The 16,345-nt window shown below is 40.5% G+C and overlaps 1 protein-coding gene across 1 annotated transcript; it reads left to right on the top strand.

Annotated features, from left to right (window-relative positions):
* Positions 1-207: 207 nt before the first annotated feature.
* Positions 208-10,112, top strand: LOC131571599 (basic proline-rich protein-like). Its single transcript, XM_058824378.1, has 2 exons — positions 208-278; positions 8,843-10,112. The coding sequence occupies exons 1-2, from the start codon at positions 208-210 to the stop codon at positions 10,110-10,112; spliced, it is 1,341 nt and encodes a 446-aa protein (XP_058680361.1).
* The last annotated feature ends 6,233 nt before the right edge of the window (positions 10,113-16,345 follow it).

Genomic DNA, 16,345 nt, shown 5'->3' with positions numbered 1-16,345 from the left:
ATCTTGGGCCAAGCTGCTGATTGGACCAGGAAAAACAGATGTGTCTCACCACACCCTTTTTATGCCATTAAAATATGGCTATTTAAAGTGTTCTTTGAAGTTCTTTGTGCATCTGCATAGGTATAGAGATAATAAAGGCCAGTTCAGTAGAGAAAATATAGTTCATCTTAACATTTTTGTAAGTAGCTTCTCTGATACAGAGTCAAAATGTACATAGCTCTTACCTATAAGAAATTCCGTGGAGGACAAAACCAGTTCTTAGGTGTGGGATTTCAATGGTAAGTACTGCTAAATGTGTTACCAGTGTTCTAGCTCCTTCCAGGCAGCAAAACTCAAAACAAGGAATATTTATTCTCCACAGTCTTTAAGGAGTTTCAGGGACAATATAATCTACCTTGTATTAAGCCTTTCAGACAAAAAAAACAACCAACCAACCAATCAAACGAACAACAAAAATGCAACAGAAAAGAAAAACAAATAACCAAAACCAACCAAAAATCTCCCAAACCACAACAAACTAAAAAAAAGACAAAGAAAAATAAAACCAACAGGTTTTGCCTTACTCAGACTTTTATGGGGAAAAAATAGATATTTGAGCACAACTTCATGGACTTGCCCTACCTGTGTATGTCAACTAGATAAGCTGCATCTGGAAGACGCCACAATATGTAGCTGATGAAGATCAGTCTTTGTATGTGCAGATTGCCCAATAGTTTATGCAACCTCAAGTTCTAAGCCTGGCCAATTCTCTTTAAAAGTTACTTGTAGGTAAGCTAGAAGGAGTGAATGGGAATTCGCACAGGTCAGATGTGTGGTCCCTCTTTTCTGCAACTCCCAGTTGAATCAGAAGACTTGTGCTTGGAAAAGGCCTGTAGAGGAACACTATACTCTTCCACTGAGTCCAGTTTTGGTCTCTTTGTGTGACATAAGCCCTGCCAATAGCAGAGATAGAGCAGATAGCAACCTGTGTGCCCAAAGTCAAAGATGCTTTGATACATCCATAAATTTTGAGCCAGACACCCTTTTTTTGCTAAGGGCAGATCTACTCACCTTATTCATGAATTACACAACTTTCTCTTTCAAATTTTGACCATGAATACAAATATTGGAATAATTAAATATTGTACAAACTTTATTTCAATTGAAAGTGGATGCACAGCAAAAATATTCCTTATCCTCAATTTTTGAAATGTTCTCATTTTTTGTTCTAAATTCTTGGCACGCTGAGCACATCATATGACTTCAGCAATTGGAGTTAAGGTTACTCAAATAACTGAAGGAGTTCTTTGGAAGTAAGAATTTTCTTTGTGTCTTCACTTAAAACATTAGCTATCACACCCCCCTGCAACACAGAAATAATGAAATCCAGCAGCTAGTTCTTGCCCAAAAGGTTCTACTCACCTCAGTGAGGGTGAATTTCATCCCAAATCCTACGTCCAACGCACAGGATTGCAACAAGTCAGACACCAGTGCTTTCTTTTCTTCTTTTAATGGTACAAAATAAAATTAAAATTAAAATCACAGGGTGCTGTTTTTAGTGCATCAGTAAAATTTTTTAATAGCTAGATTTGTGGATAAATAAATTTTGATACCCTTTCTGTGAATAAGAACAATACTGATAATTTAAAAAAAAGTCAGTTAATTAACTACCTACATGTCCTTGAGTTGCAATTTTATTTACAGAAATTAACATAATCTTAAATAATAAGCAACATTTTTGCTATTTTTGTTTCTTTCGTCTCACAGTCTGCCTGCCAATTTCAACTTTTGTTAATATCTACAGTTTTTGTATTACTTTGGTGAGGCAATCACTGATGACTAGTGAAAACCTCCTCATACAAAAGGAACCAAATCAGTAAAAGAAACTTGAATAAATTTTAATAGGAGAGTTTCTTAAAAAATTGTCAAAACATTTTCAGTTGAACCTGGCAGCTATGCATAGCATGTTCTAAAATTACTCTCAAAATTCTTTAGCAAATAATTATCATTCACATATCAACATATATAAACCTGTTTATAGGTATTTAGAGATAAAATTTCAGTTTTCATTACATAAAAAGCAAAAGAACATTTTTTTATAGGTGACTAGTTATCTCAGATTAAATCCATTTTATTCAGGTAATGAGGATTTGTCTCCCCAACCATACTAAGTTGGTTTTAGGTGAAGAGAGTCAGATATTTTCATCTTCTGACTAAAACTGGATTTAAAATTGCACCTTAATTATTATTGGAATATACTTTGGAAATATAAGGTTTCCTAGTGTTTGCATCTGTAGCAATTTCAGAAATTTCTATTCCAGAAACGCCTGACAAAATATGAGTAATGTCTGAACAGATGCATTTTCTGTTAAATAGCAATAGCTGGAAATCTGAGGCAGAGTAGGGCAGTGATGTATTATTGTTTTCCCTCTATCAGCCTTAGTATCACCATCTGGCTTTCGATTATGGAACTGCAACAAAGTCTATTTTTTCTTTATCACCATCTGGTACCACAGTCAAGTGACAGAGTCACAGAACAAATTTAACCAAAGGTTTTAAGAATTTAAACCATTCAACTTGTAAGGTAAACAGAAGCTGCATATGAAGGACTAAAATAAGCAGTCTAAGGATACAGGCACTGGAACTTGGTGAGCTTAACCTCCAGAGAGAGGAGACTGAAAAATAGCCTGGCTAAACCAACATCCTAGATGATTTCTGGGACCACACCAGAGTTTGGCGGCCAGCCTTGCTTGGAGATAGTGAGATTTTGATAGCAGGAGTGTGGACAGGACATTAATTTGCCATCTAATCCACAGAACAACCCCCAGGACTATTTAATACATTAGAACAAGAGTCCTGCTGCTTAGAAAAAGCGATGCTATTGTTCGTACCCATCCAAAATGTGAGGAGGACTGAAACCAGATTGTGCTTTTGTTTACCAAGTGACTGAAGTCTTGCAGTTGCTAGCATGGGATTATTATGTAATGCACGGATGGTTTTGGAATATTTCTATCTCCGTGTGAAGAATCTTGATGATGGCAAAAATGGCTCTGTGTTACAGGAACTGTTTTGAATGCATGACAATTTTGTAAAAAATTAATATCCTCAATACTACTCAGTGAACACTGCCAAAAAATGGCTGCTTAGTTAAATATAAATTATTTCAGGTATAACTATGTGATGGTTTGGCTGGGATGGAGTTAATTTTTTTACAGTAGCTGCTATGAGATAATGTTTATATTTGTGAACAGTGTTGATAAAACAGGAAGTTTTTGTTATTGCTGAGCAGGGCTTATCAATAGAGAGTCAAGGCCTTTGCAGCTCCTCACCCACCCCATCACCAAGAAGGCTGAGGGTGTTCAGGGAGCTGGGAGGGGACACCGCTGGGACAGCTGACCCAAGTGGTATCCCACATCATATGGCATCGTGCTCAGCATATGAAGATGGGGGAAGAAGGAGGGAGTGGTGGATGTTCATAGTGAAGATATTTGTCTGCCCAAGTCAGCAGTACATGTGATGGAGTTTGGCTTTCCTGGAAGTGGGTGAACACCTACCTAACAATGGGAAGCAGTGAATGAATGCCTTGTTTTGCCTTGCTTGTGTGCATGGCTTTTGCTTTACCTATCAAACAGTCCTTGTCTTAACCCACAATTTTTCTCAATTCTACTCTAACAATTCTCTACCCAGGCTGACTCTAGGGGAGTGAGTAAGTGACTGTGTGGTACTTAGTTACTGGCTTGGCTTAAATCACAGCACACTGAAAATAAGTTTTGTTTATTCATTACAGCATCTATAAATTCTTGCCACGAGCCCTTGTTTCTACAATACTACAAGCAGACCCAGTTATCTATCAAATACCATCATACTTAGGACTTTCATGCAGGTACAAGGCACAACCTATTAACTTTTGTTCAAACATGTTTTCTTGCATGTACCTCATGTTCAAGTTGTATACATGTATTTTAATCAAAAGCATTGATAGGATAACTGACAACTATGTCAATATTTTTAAAAAAGTTATCATAAGATTTAAAATAAATGCTGGAAGTAATAATATATACAATCAGCTTTAGGCTGACCACTTAAATTGCCCTTTCTTCAAGAAATGACAATGTTAATTTTTTTTCCTTATCTGTCAACAAAACTATTGCTCCTCCTGTTATACATGTATGACAAGTACTAGAAATTAGTCCTAAATAACATTTTATGGTTTAGAGCAGCTTTTGAACAGCAACAATAGCTACATCCTGTTCTTTAGAAGAGTACAAATGTTCTGTAGCTAAGAGAAATTGCTGAGAGAAAATGTTAATTTTGAAAATTCAGGTTTCCTTCACCTGAAGATACTCCTATTTTACACTGGTAAATTACATCCTCTTAATGTTATTGACATCATACTTATAGAAATTGGAGCAAAGTAACAGTGAATAAGATCCAAAAAAAACAATTTAAGAAAATTATAAGCTAGTTTTCTTTAAGCTAGATTTCCTATGATTTTGATTTAGGAATGTTCAGTGCTTTTCTCAAAGTCTTTCTACCTCCAACATTCATGCAATCCTCAAATAAAATGGAAGTACATAATGCCCCTCCATGTCCATCTTCTATAATCTAAAGCAATAGGAATGCTACTTTTGTGAGAGTTTATGTTTATTACAGCCCTCCTTCTGAACAAAGAAAGGAAAGGTGGGTAATTAAGCACAAAAGAGAATGTATCATTCCTGCTCAGTCAGAGACACATCTAATTCTGGCCTTACCAACTTTTAAGAGAGGGAAAAACTACATATCTTCCATCTTTTGGAAGCCAAATGTGTAGTAATTTGCATTGGAGTTTTACTTCTATCTTTCTACTGGTATTTAAGAGGGATTGTTTCTTATCCAGAATTATCTGATGATCTCTAAAAATTAAATTTTTGATCTCTAGTTTGTAAAGACATGATTTCTAGCTGCTGGATATTTTTTAACATAATGGAGACACTTTATATGTGATTAGTAGTAAAAGATCTTGAAATATTCATCTCTGTGATGAAAAAAGCAGAACAGATTATTCATTGGGTCTGAACTTATTTACAGTAAGTAGTGACATATAGACACATATTTTATGAAACCTCCTTCCCCAGTGAGTGGTGCTTGGGGCAAGAGGGTGGTATACTGCAGTGAAAACTTGTATGGCTAGGAAGAACTCCGGGATTCCCACTGAGGAGCTACTGCAGCATGTACAAAAGCTATGCAGAACTGCAGAATAGTACTATTTTGGTAATCATTACGATTTGAGCTCAGAGATATGTGGTCGTGATGATTCTCCCATAGCATATCTCATGCCACTAAATTCTAAATTGCATCTATTTTGGTGCAAAAATGCGGGCCCCATTCATGCAGCAGTTGTACTTCCAGCACAGGTCCTTTTCTCATTCAGCAAACTAAGAATGTCGCCTTTGGTGCGGATGGCGACACCCAGCTCCACCACCTGCTAGAGAGCACACCTTGTCCACAGTTAGAAGACCTACACAACACGTGGTGCCCACCCCTCAGTTCTGGAGGTTTAGCCACCATTTCCAGCTTTCACCCTACATGCAGAGACACTGCAAGTACAGGCTTTAAAGGAACAAAGCAGGTTCTCCTTATAATCCACTGACTATATTTAATTCAGCAGAACATTTGTTAATTCCACTCAAACTGCTTCTCAAACAGTCAAATGGAGGAGATGTAAAAGCACATGAACTAAGATACTAGATCTTGAATTAAACTAGTGGCAGTGTAAGAGGTAGGTAATGGGAAAAAAAAAACCCAAAAACCTTTGACTAGCAGTTTATTTTTTGATATCTCTTTCATGGTTAGGAATATTACAAAAGGAATATGAATTTTTCAAAATATAATATTTTCTCAAGAAATTGTAACTTCATATGTGAGCAGCATTTTTAAAATACACATATTTTGAAAATGCTTAAAATTTGAAGTTTTGAGTTAATTCATCATTGAAAGCACTTTTTGAAAACTTTTAGCCATATACTGATATGCATATGTAGATGCTAAATAAATTTTTCTTATTTTTAATTTTCTTTAATGTGTTTTTCTCTCCTTGAAGATAGAGATACCTATAATGATAAGGTCCAAACCATGATTTAACCTATGATTTCATCCTAGCCAGATGCCATATAATATGCTAAATGCTGAGACAAAACCACCATGCAAACACCATTGTGAGCCCAGTTCTTCAGAGATTCATAAGGCTAAGCATTGCAAAAAATCTGAACGAAACTTATTGTAAATACCAAATCCAATAGGAAGAGCGCTGTTTGAATTCTTGCTACAGAATTGCTACTGAGGGCCAGTACAGGTACTGAAGGAAATCTTTACAAGACAACTAAAAATGGCTGAAACATTTTGATACATTTAATATTTATATTTAATATTTAATATTAAATTTTCAGTGATTCAAAGATTTTTTAAATTTCATTTGAAGAGGCACAGTCTTTACTTACAATACAGTTGAAGGTAAATGCATAATCATTCTTGTTTCTATAGGAACTCCTTTTTCAGAGGTAATGACAAAGAAAGTATGGTTGTGATCTTCTTTTTCCTTCCTTTTTCAGGCCTTATGGCAAAATAGAAGTACAACACCCTTTCAAAGTCCCTTTCCAATTAAGAGCTAATGGACACTTTTGAAAATGCTTTTAGATTGCGTTATGCACATACCTCCTGAGAGGAAAAAACAAGTCTCATCTGGTTCGATTTTTATATGGAGCCCTGACTGAATGGCCAGCAGTACGGAAACATTTGATTTCTTGTTCTGCAGTGCTGTTTTATCTCTTCTGAAAGCCAAATACCTACTAGTGAAAGGAAATGGTAGGCTTCTCAAGCTGCACTAAGGTTGGGCATCTTATTACTGCAAAAGTACATTTTGTGATTCACAAAATATGCACAATACTTTGAAGTGGTCATCACAACTGAGATTTGACTGAAGAGACACAGGAGTGCTGTTAAAGCTTTCTATTGCTCCATTGTTTAATGAAGTTCCCTTTGGTGATCCCTTCTGCTTAAGTTTCAGTCTCAATTTTTTCCATATCTCACCTGTAGCATCTCCTTTCTTCAAGAAAAACTCCAAGGGCCCCAGTGATCGCCTGAGCATTTTCCTGTTCTTATTTTTAGTTTGCAGTAATTCAGTCTTTATGCACAGTTATCCTGCTTTGTCTTCCACTTAGAGTAACACACTAAAGGTGGCAGTATTCAGAAGAGATTAATTTATTGTTGACAGTATACTTAGAGTAGATGAACTACTTTATCTTGCTATCTATACACCTTCAGAAAAATTACACTGAACTGGCAAATTTTAAAAACATCTATATGCAATATACAATTTCTATGGGGTATTAGTGCAATTTCCTCAGAAATAATTGTGCTACTAGCACTCCACAGAAATCATAGAAATGTTTTGCAACTACTGTGCAACAGCTGGGACTCAGTATTAAATAACATATTTGGGTACTCAATTTGAGGCCAGTTCAAGGAACATTGCAATATGTTGTCAGTGCTTTATAAAAATGGGTTAATTCAAAAATGTCAGTCACTTAATTGCTTTTGAATCCAGATAACAGGCTGTTTATTTTATGAAAAATAAAAACAGGTATCATTTTACTGTGTTCTCCCAACTTTGCAGGAACTCTCAATCATTTCACTATGGATCATTCCTTCTTATTGTTTCTCCCTGTAATATAGTATAAACCAAAGTTCTCCTATGTGGATGTTTAGCATGATTCTGGATTAATAGTACTGCATTTTACTGATGAGTGCATTATATGCATTATAGCATGATCATATGTTGGATGAACACCAAGATACTGTTCTTTAACTTTATATTTATCAATGGTTAAAGGTAACTAGCTGGCCTGTGGTTCATCTCCCTATTTGGGTGGCTTATGACACAGAAGGGGCCAAGAGGAAACAGAAAGTCTTGGTAAGACTTTAACCCTAAACACTTGGTAAGAAATTAACCCTAAAGCTGACTAAAGAAGAATGGAAAAGCTTCTGCTGTAAAGACAACAATTTTCTTATCTGTGAAGTATGGCTAGCTACCAGAGCTTCTGCTTGGGGATACTGCTTGAAAAAAAAAAAAAAAAAAACAAACAAAAACCCCAAACACTTAACCTTGGACATTGGTGGTAAAAGAATAAATGCTATATTTCACTTATGTAAGTTTCCTTTATTCTAAGTCCTCCACCATATGGGTTATGTATGTTTACATTTACCTCACACCCTCTTATGTTAGCAAAAATCTGTGCAAACTGTGTATGTAGATACACTCATACACGTACGAAAATGAAGGGAGAATGCAAAATATTGTACAACTCAGTTACTATTTGATTCTTTGAAACTTTCATGTCACTGCTCCTACCGGTAAGTAAAATTCCTCAACTACATCAGTTTTTCATCCGTTTTAGAATATGCAGGTTTCTGACGATTGCAGCCTCCAGAAGCTTTCTACAGACAGGGATATGACAGGGATAGGACTTGCTGCCAGTAAAAAAAAAAACAAACCAAAAAAAACCAAAAACCAAAAACCAAAAAAACTCAACAAAAAACCAAAAATCAAACAAAAAAAACCCACAACCCAACAACAACAACAAAAAAAAACAACAACAAAAACCCAAAAACCAAAAAAATCCCCCAGAACCCCAACAGGTCATCTTAGAATCATGTTAGGGACCTCGTATTGCTGCTCATTGCTACTCCTGAATTGCTCAATGTAAACCTGACACTCCGTGTCCGCCATTAAAAAATCTGTTAAATCCGACTATTTGAAAGAGTACAAAGAACGCAGAGTGAGGTACGGAGCTCCAAACCCCACGCAGCACTAACTTCGCAAGTGTAGGGAGGAACGGAGCCAGCAACAGCTCTTCCATCAGCAAACGCAAGCCAAGCAAGCGACGAGGAGGCTGGAGACGCCCTCACACCACCGACGCGGGCAGCGTCCTCTCCGCAGTACGGTCCCGGGGAAGCCTCGGACGCGGCCGCCTGCAGAACACAAGGCCGACGGCGACGATCATCGCTCCGCAGCTGCACCCCCGTCCTGTCGAGCCCGTGCCCGCCGCCAGACCCCCGGCAGCCCTCGCCCGCGGGGCCTCCCTGAGGCGCCGGCGCCCCCTCGCCCCCCGCACAGTGCCGTCCTGTCTCCCGCCGCCTCTTCCGAAGCGTGCCCGGAGCGGCCCCGAGCGGCGCCGTCGGGCGTGCATCGGGACGGTCCCGGTGCGAGCCGCGGGGTCCCGCCGGCCGCAAACCCGTGCCCCCTCACCGCGCCGCTCCTGAAATGGCCGCCCAGCCGCGCGGGACTCCCCTCCTCCGCGACCCCCGCACCATCCACTCCCGGGGGAGGCACACCTCCCGAACCGCGGCACCCCGCCGAGCCGGGGTTGCCCCGACCTCCGTGCCGCGGAGCCGCCCTGCTCTCCCCGGAACACGGCGGGGAGGGAGCAAGGGTGGAAGACGGGGGATCAACCGCGCCGCCGCCCGCGTCGGGGAGGCGGGAGCACCGCTTCTTGCGGTGCTGTGGGGGCGCCGCACACGCTCCCTCCTCCCGGTGGGGAGGGTTAATAAAGGCCGGCGACCGGTTGCCCGCGGCCGGGGGCGCCTCTGCGCGGCCCAGCAGTCACCGGCATAGGGGTGGCTCGGTCGCTCGCCACTCCGCTAACCGCTCTGCTTCCCCGAGGTGCCGCCGCTGCCTCGGCGGGACTCGCCGGCGTGTGAGCCGCCGCGCGGAAGGAGCCGCTCCGCCTCTGACAGAGACGCGCCCCCTCCTCCCCTCCCCACCGCCCGCCCGCCCTCACCTCGAGCTGGCGCTGCCTCCCCGCTCTGCCGCCGGCGCCTCGCCCGTTCGCCACTGCGCCCCGCTGCTGTCCCCCTGGCGCCTGGCCCCGCCGAGGGGCAGGTGGCCAGCCCAGCCCTCTCCCCCGCTGCCTGCTGCGGCTGCTGCGTCTCTCGTCCCCCGCTGCAGGGAAGTCGCAGCGGCGATTGCCAAGCGGGAGGAGAGGACAGGAGAGGAGTGGAGCCGCCGGCGGCTCGGGCAGCGCGCTGCGTCTGGGTCTCCGGGAATGGACTGGGCTTCGTCCTGCGCCTCAGCCTGCCCGTGGAGACGAGGGCGGTGATCGTCCGCCCAGCCCGCCAGGGAGGAGAGGCACCCCGGTTAAATGTCACGGCTCCCCGTCCGCTCCCCGCCGCCACCCCGCGCATCGCTCACCTCGGGAGGGGGCTGTGAAGGTGGCGGCAGAGGCAGCCTCGGCTGCGGCGCGCCCCACTGCCGCTCGCCGTGAGGGAGCGCCCCGGCAGCCGCCAGGTAAGCGACGGGAACCCTCCCGGTGCCGTCGGGGGTGGCGGCCGCGGGGATTCCGCCTGTGAGGGCAGAATAAGTTTCGCGGAGGGGCCTCTGGAAGCGAAGAGGATCCTCGCGTCGCGGGGGTCTGCGCCTCCCGATGCGGGGGCTGCGGGCGGCGAGAGTCGGCGGGACGCGGTGCAGCAGAGCTCTCCACCGCCGCCCGCCCCGGCCGCCTCGTCCCCGGGCCCCCGAGGGCTCTTGGACCAGCGGCGGACGGCGCTGCCCGCCGTGGTGAACGGGGGTGTCGGGCTGCCCCAGTGGCGGGTTGGGGGGGCGGGACGCCGTGCCCAGCATCACACCTTCCCTGGGGAAGAGCTTTCTCCGCCGGGCGGGAAACAGTGCCATGGGAGCAGGAGTTCTCCGGGGGCTCCGAGAGACGTGACACAAACACAATAGTCCTTTGTCACCAGTGAAGAGATGCTTCTACACCTGTGTCCGCTGCTGTGGTGGATGTGCTCGCTGGAGTACGTGCATCAGTAAAGTGGGTCTAGGGGGGTGATGGTGCTGCTGCACGGTGAAGGCACTGTTTTACCTTCTGCACGGCAAATCCAGAATTGACCCCCCTTTTAGGGAGCTGCTCGAAGTACATGCAGGTGCTTCTGAACATACCTGGAAGAAAAACAACGGCAAGAAAATCATCCACTGATTCATCATTGTCCAGTCTCTTGAGTCTAAAATATAATATTTTGCAAGTCCTGTTCTATAGTTGCTGGAGTAAACAGCAGTGCTTTGAATGTTCTTAAGCATTTTCCCATCTAGCATTTCTTGCCAAGCAAAGAACTGCAGTGTGTTTTTATTACATGCTGCTGTTTTAAAATACTGTTATTTCAAAAGATTTTCTCATTAAAAAAAAAAAAACAAAAAAACAAAAAAACAAACAAATCTCTCACAGAAAAAGCAAAACGTCTGAGCACAGAACACTTAAAAAATAAATCAGATCTGAACTTGCATTGCTTGCCAAGTGCTGGGTGGTGGTGATGGGGGCAGAAAGAAGCACACAGCTTTTCTGTGCCTTTGTCATGAAAATGAGCCATGCAGTCTTTATTTCAGTCAAAACTACAGCACTAGGGGAATGGAAGTGAAAATTAGTTTGCATAGTGTTCATGGAGGTAAGCCATAACCTGTAAAGCCACGAACACAATAATTCTGAAGCCTTACCCCACTTTTTATAGTGACACATCTGGAATCAACAGATCTACAATGTAAAGTATGTGTAAGATTTTACCTCAAACCAATGTATATGCCCTAAAATAATGATCTAGCATTAAATTTACCATTAAGAACTACAACAGCTGCCTCCAAAAGGAAAAAAAAAAAAGCGCTAGGAGGTAGAATAAAAGGATATGCTTTCCTGAGCTTCTACCTTCCAGTGAAAAGCCTAAAATTAAAAGAGATGGTCTCTACTCCTACTGTATGCAATCAAGGCACCAGTAGTTCCATTAGAGGCTACACCCTTTCCAGGAAGTGTTTCATTGTAGAGTCGGAGCTGCTATGTGATCTACCTTACTGTAAAATGTGCCACACAGAAGAGTGCACTAATATCAATATGATCCTACTCCTAATATATATATATATATATATATATATATATATATATATATATATACACACACATGTAAATATCCCAGTCAAAATGGGATTTGGGATTTTTTCTTCAGATCAGCACTTAAAATGATTGACTCCTCAGCTACTGTACCACCTCCTTATTTTTCTTGAAAAGGAGTGTTTTTGACAGTAGCTAATATATGTGAATCAGAACAGTGATACTATTCATTTTAAGTAAACAGAATATCCCTGAAAACTGCTTTTACTGCTCTGAATTCCCTCTTCAGAGAGTATGAATAACACCTACATAGATTGAATAACACAAGGTGTGATCAGCTACATAGAAACAGCGTGGTTTGGTACTATAACAGGTATCAGATCTTTTGTTACTGTTCTAGAATCCAGACATTCTGTGAAAGGGCTCTAGGAGGAAATGTTACCCTGCGTAGTAGCAGCAAGAGGTGAAAAAATACAAAGTATTAGAGAAGCTTGTCAGCTTAAGGAGCTGTCCGCAACTACTGTGATTAATACTCTGTTGGCATGCTACTGTGAACTAATACAAGGATTTGGGTATGCTGCAGTTAAGAAAAAAGACCAAAGTAACTTGCCCTTTGTAGTTCTGAAGCTGTATAATTTTTCTCCAACACAGACAGTTAAGGAGGTCTGAAGATTGGAATATCAGTGGCCCTGTGCCGAGTTTAACAATGTAAGTCTATGTTAGTGCCTTTTTCCTATCTTGTATTAAAGCCATTCAAATAACATAAATACAGGGTGGGTGTGGTTATTGGAGAGGGAGGGTATTGATAAGGATTCTAGGAGGATTCCTGTGGTGATTTTTCTAAGTCATGCTGATATGACTCTTGCTTGTTTTTAGAGGTTATGGTTTTTTGTTCGTATACCTTTTGGCTGTCTAAACCCTAGTGAAAAGAGTGGGGGCAAAAGGATTAAGGAGTTCTAAAGGCTCTGTATATAGCTGTCTGTTGGTTTATTGGCTTGTCCTTTGTGAGAAGGTGGATTTCTTTATAGCTGTTGCTGGTAATTAAAAATCCAGATGATGGACAAATGATCAGTTTCAGTAAATCTATATGATATTAGGTATGTATATTGCTGCATTCTCCTATTGCAAAGGAGCTTATTTGGTTACTAGTACTATGACACATTATGCTGAGTGCATTCTAATTCTCTGTGCTTTCTCTTCATTTTTTGTGCAGTTATTAAGGAAATTTAAGAAAATTATATTTCTAAGTAGCCACTGATTGACATGCCTCTGTCATAAGGCTGATTTGGCTAAGGTGTGTCTAATTATGAATCTTTATCAATTATTGCTCATTTCTAATTAGTACAGTGACTACTTTAACTGTTGATTTTCCAAAATGTTTTAATCTCATGTGGTTTTAGCCAGATACTCATTTTTTTCACCTAATTTGAAAGCATAAAATCAAGACTTTTCTTCTTTTCTGGAGAGTGTGGCCTTTCTGTTACTTAGAAAAACATTAAAATAGACGAGATGACTCTGTAAAGTATGGGATTGAAATATTTGAAATATATAGACACTGGTCTTCAAGATATGCAATATACCAATCAATGTTTTCTGTGCTGAGGTATCAATATTATTCCCATGAGATATGCTGAGTAGAATTCATATTTGAGCTGCTTCCCATATTATAAACCTTTTGATTCCTTGGGGACAATTTCATTTCTTAATGATGAAAATCTGTGGAGGAAGGAAGATAAACTGTCATCTGTGTTGTATAATGACATTTTGGTGGCCCATTTTCTGTTGTTAAAATGCAAATCTTGTGATTTTTTTTTTTTTTCTATCAGAAACTATTCTATGAAGCAGTAATTCACGAGATTATTTATAAACATACTGATCAGAGCTGCTATTTGTTTACTGTTCTAGATCTCTTATTGTCTAATCTCTTATTGCTTTTGAAACTGGAAGTAGATACTTGTATCAGCAGACTGTAGGCAGTCTTGTTCTATATTGATATACTGTTAATGTTTTCAGATTGATTATTGTTGTAAAAGTCCTATTAGGTCAGTGTGGATATTTAGTGAACACCTCTTCTGCGTGGTGGAATTAGTGGACCATTCAACCCATCTTTCAGAACTATTCCTAATTACATGCAAATAGAAATAAGGATGCATTGCAATTAATATTTTATAGAAAGTGGAAATATTTTAAACTGCTTCTTACTATTGATTTGCACATCTGCTAATAGTTTTCTCATTCCCTTCATAATAGGCAAGTGTTGCAAGTAAATGCCAAAATTCTACCTGAGTTGGTGTATTTTAAATGGCATAGTCAAAGTAGGTGATTCTTAAAAAGAAATTCAAAAGAATAAATGTTTCTGATGGAAATGGATATCTTGATTTACATCTGATGGTCCTGTTACATTTCCTAAAAACAAAGAAAACTGAGATAATTCGGTTTTAGTTGGGCAAATAAAGTGACATAATTTATTAGCTGTCAATCTCAAAACTAAAGTTGCAATGAAAGAAAAAGGAATGGAGTATTTTTCAACTTTTGTAATCATTGGCAATAAAACTATGATGTATTTCAATGGAGTAAACAGAATCATCTTCAGCAGAAATAATTGTTTCTATAAAAATATTTCTTTATTGTGCGTTTTGTTTGATTAACTGCAAAATGCCTGTCCTTTGGTCAGATTGAGGAAAAATAATTATTCTAAAGTCCTATTTCTTTTTGTTTAGCTAGTATTTATACAACAGTACTATGATTAATATTTTATAATTTTTAATAAACATGTTTTATTTCTACTTTTTTTTTTTAATAAAATTTGCATGGCTTCTTAAAGTCATTATTCTTCAGGTGGACACAGATTCTTTTAAATGGTAGAAAACCCCAAATATGTCCTGTAAAACTATTGGTAAGAAAAATTAACCCTTACTTTTTAATATTAGAAGTTATAATTTAGAAAACTGCTTTTGTTCTGATATTTATGTTAAATGCCTAGGAGCAACCAGTGGTCACTAGTTAAGTTTATAGGAATTTAATAGCACTCCATACCCCTCACTTCTCCCTGTCCCTCAGCTCCCTTTAAGCCGACCTGTCTTCAGTGTTGAAAATTTATAAGAGCCATGGGGTGGCATTTACTGAGGCAGGCCAAAGACCATCTTTGAGCTGTACAAATGCGGCTCTCCATCTCTAAGGGAAGAGTGGGATTTCACTGGAGTCTGGTATTTTTCCTGTAACTGAGTTTTATATGGGGAATCATGTCACTAGAGAAACCAAATAGTCTGGTCTTAGAACAGGACAGCTACTTAGATTGTCATCCTCTGTTCACTTTCCAACCTGAAGAACTTTCATCCTGTTATTTCCTTCACTTTATCTTGTTTCTGAGAAAACACAAAGTTTTCTTCAAATGGTATTTATTTCTCAATTGCTGCAATTCATAAAATGCATTTCAACTCGTGTTTTGGTGAAGTGTTTATGAAATAGTGGTAGATGCTGGTTGTGAAGAGTTTCATGAGAGAATTTCTTGAGGAAAAGCTCACTTTGGCATCTTCAGGATTCTGTTTCCTTTAATGTAGAAAGGTTTGTGTTCCTCTGTGACAAGTCATCAAGTAGATTCCCATTCACAGCACACATGAGCCTCAGCAATGATATTGTCCCATGTCTGCCCTACACCTTTTGCAGGCCAGCATGTACCAAAGTCATTAAAATAATCAAAACTCCACCACATCTGGAATGCATGAGTTCTGCAGGCAGGTAATGTGTGTGGGGAGGACACATACAAAGACTCAACTGTGTTTTATCGTGTTTATAGAGACTGAGATAACCTCAAGAGAGACAAAAAACAGAAACAAACTCTTTGGGAAGAAGAAATTATGCTTCCCTTTAAGCCCTGGAGAATAAAAAGGAGGGAGAAATTTCAAGATTGTGAGATTTTACAACTCTGCAGACCCATAGTTGGTCTAGATAACACCTGTCAGACGTATTAAAGAGGAGATACAGTTTGTGGCTGTTTGTGACAAAATCTCATGTTTCTGAAGTGGAAAGGACTAGGAAAGACTGAAGCTGGAACAGTGGAGTGTGACTGGGAAAGAGAGAGCCAGACAAGCCCGTGGCCTCTCAGCATCAATTTGCCTTGATGTTCTCAGAAGTAACCAACTACACTTATGCTTGAACACTGTGGTTCAATTTTCCAGGCATAGCAGTAATTGTCCTGAAAGAAGAGACTGTGTTGCCTTTCATAGGTGTTAGAAAGTGTTGAGATTCAGAAAGCCACTCATCTTCAATGGCCCTGTGTGAGTACAAGACTTGCTTTAGATATTCATCTGAATGCCTCCAGTGCTGTATGTAACTATGAAAACCAGAACAATTATAAAGAAGAAAAGATGAGACTTACCATTCTATTAAATAGGAAGTATTACTTTGACCATTAGTATCCAGAATAGATTTTTGATTTGAAAGTCAGGAAAAATGTAATGTTA

The sequence above is a fragment of the Ammospiza caudacuta genome, chromosome Z (genome assembly GCF_027887145.1).
Source record: "Ammospiza caudacuta isolate bAmmCau1 chromosome Z, bAmmCau1.pri, whole genome shotgun sequence".
In the NCBI taxonomy this organism is placed as follows: domain Eukaryota; kingdom Metazoa; phylum Chordata; class Aves; order Passeriformes; family Passerellidae; genus Ammospiza; species Ammospiza caudacuta.
This window is presented reverse-complemented; position numbering and strand designations above follow the sequence as displayed.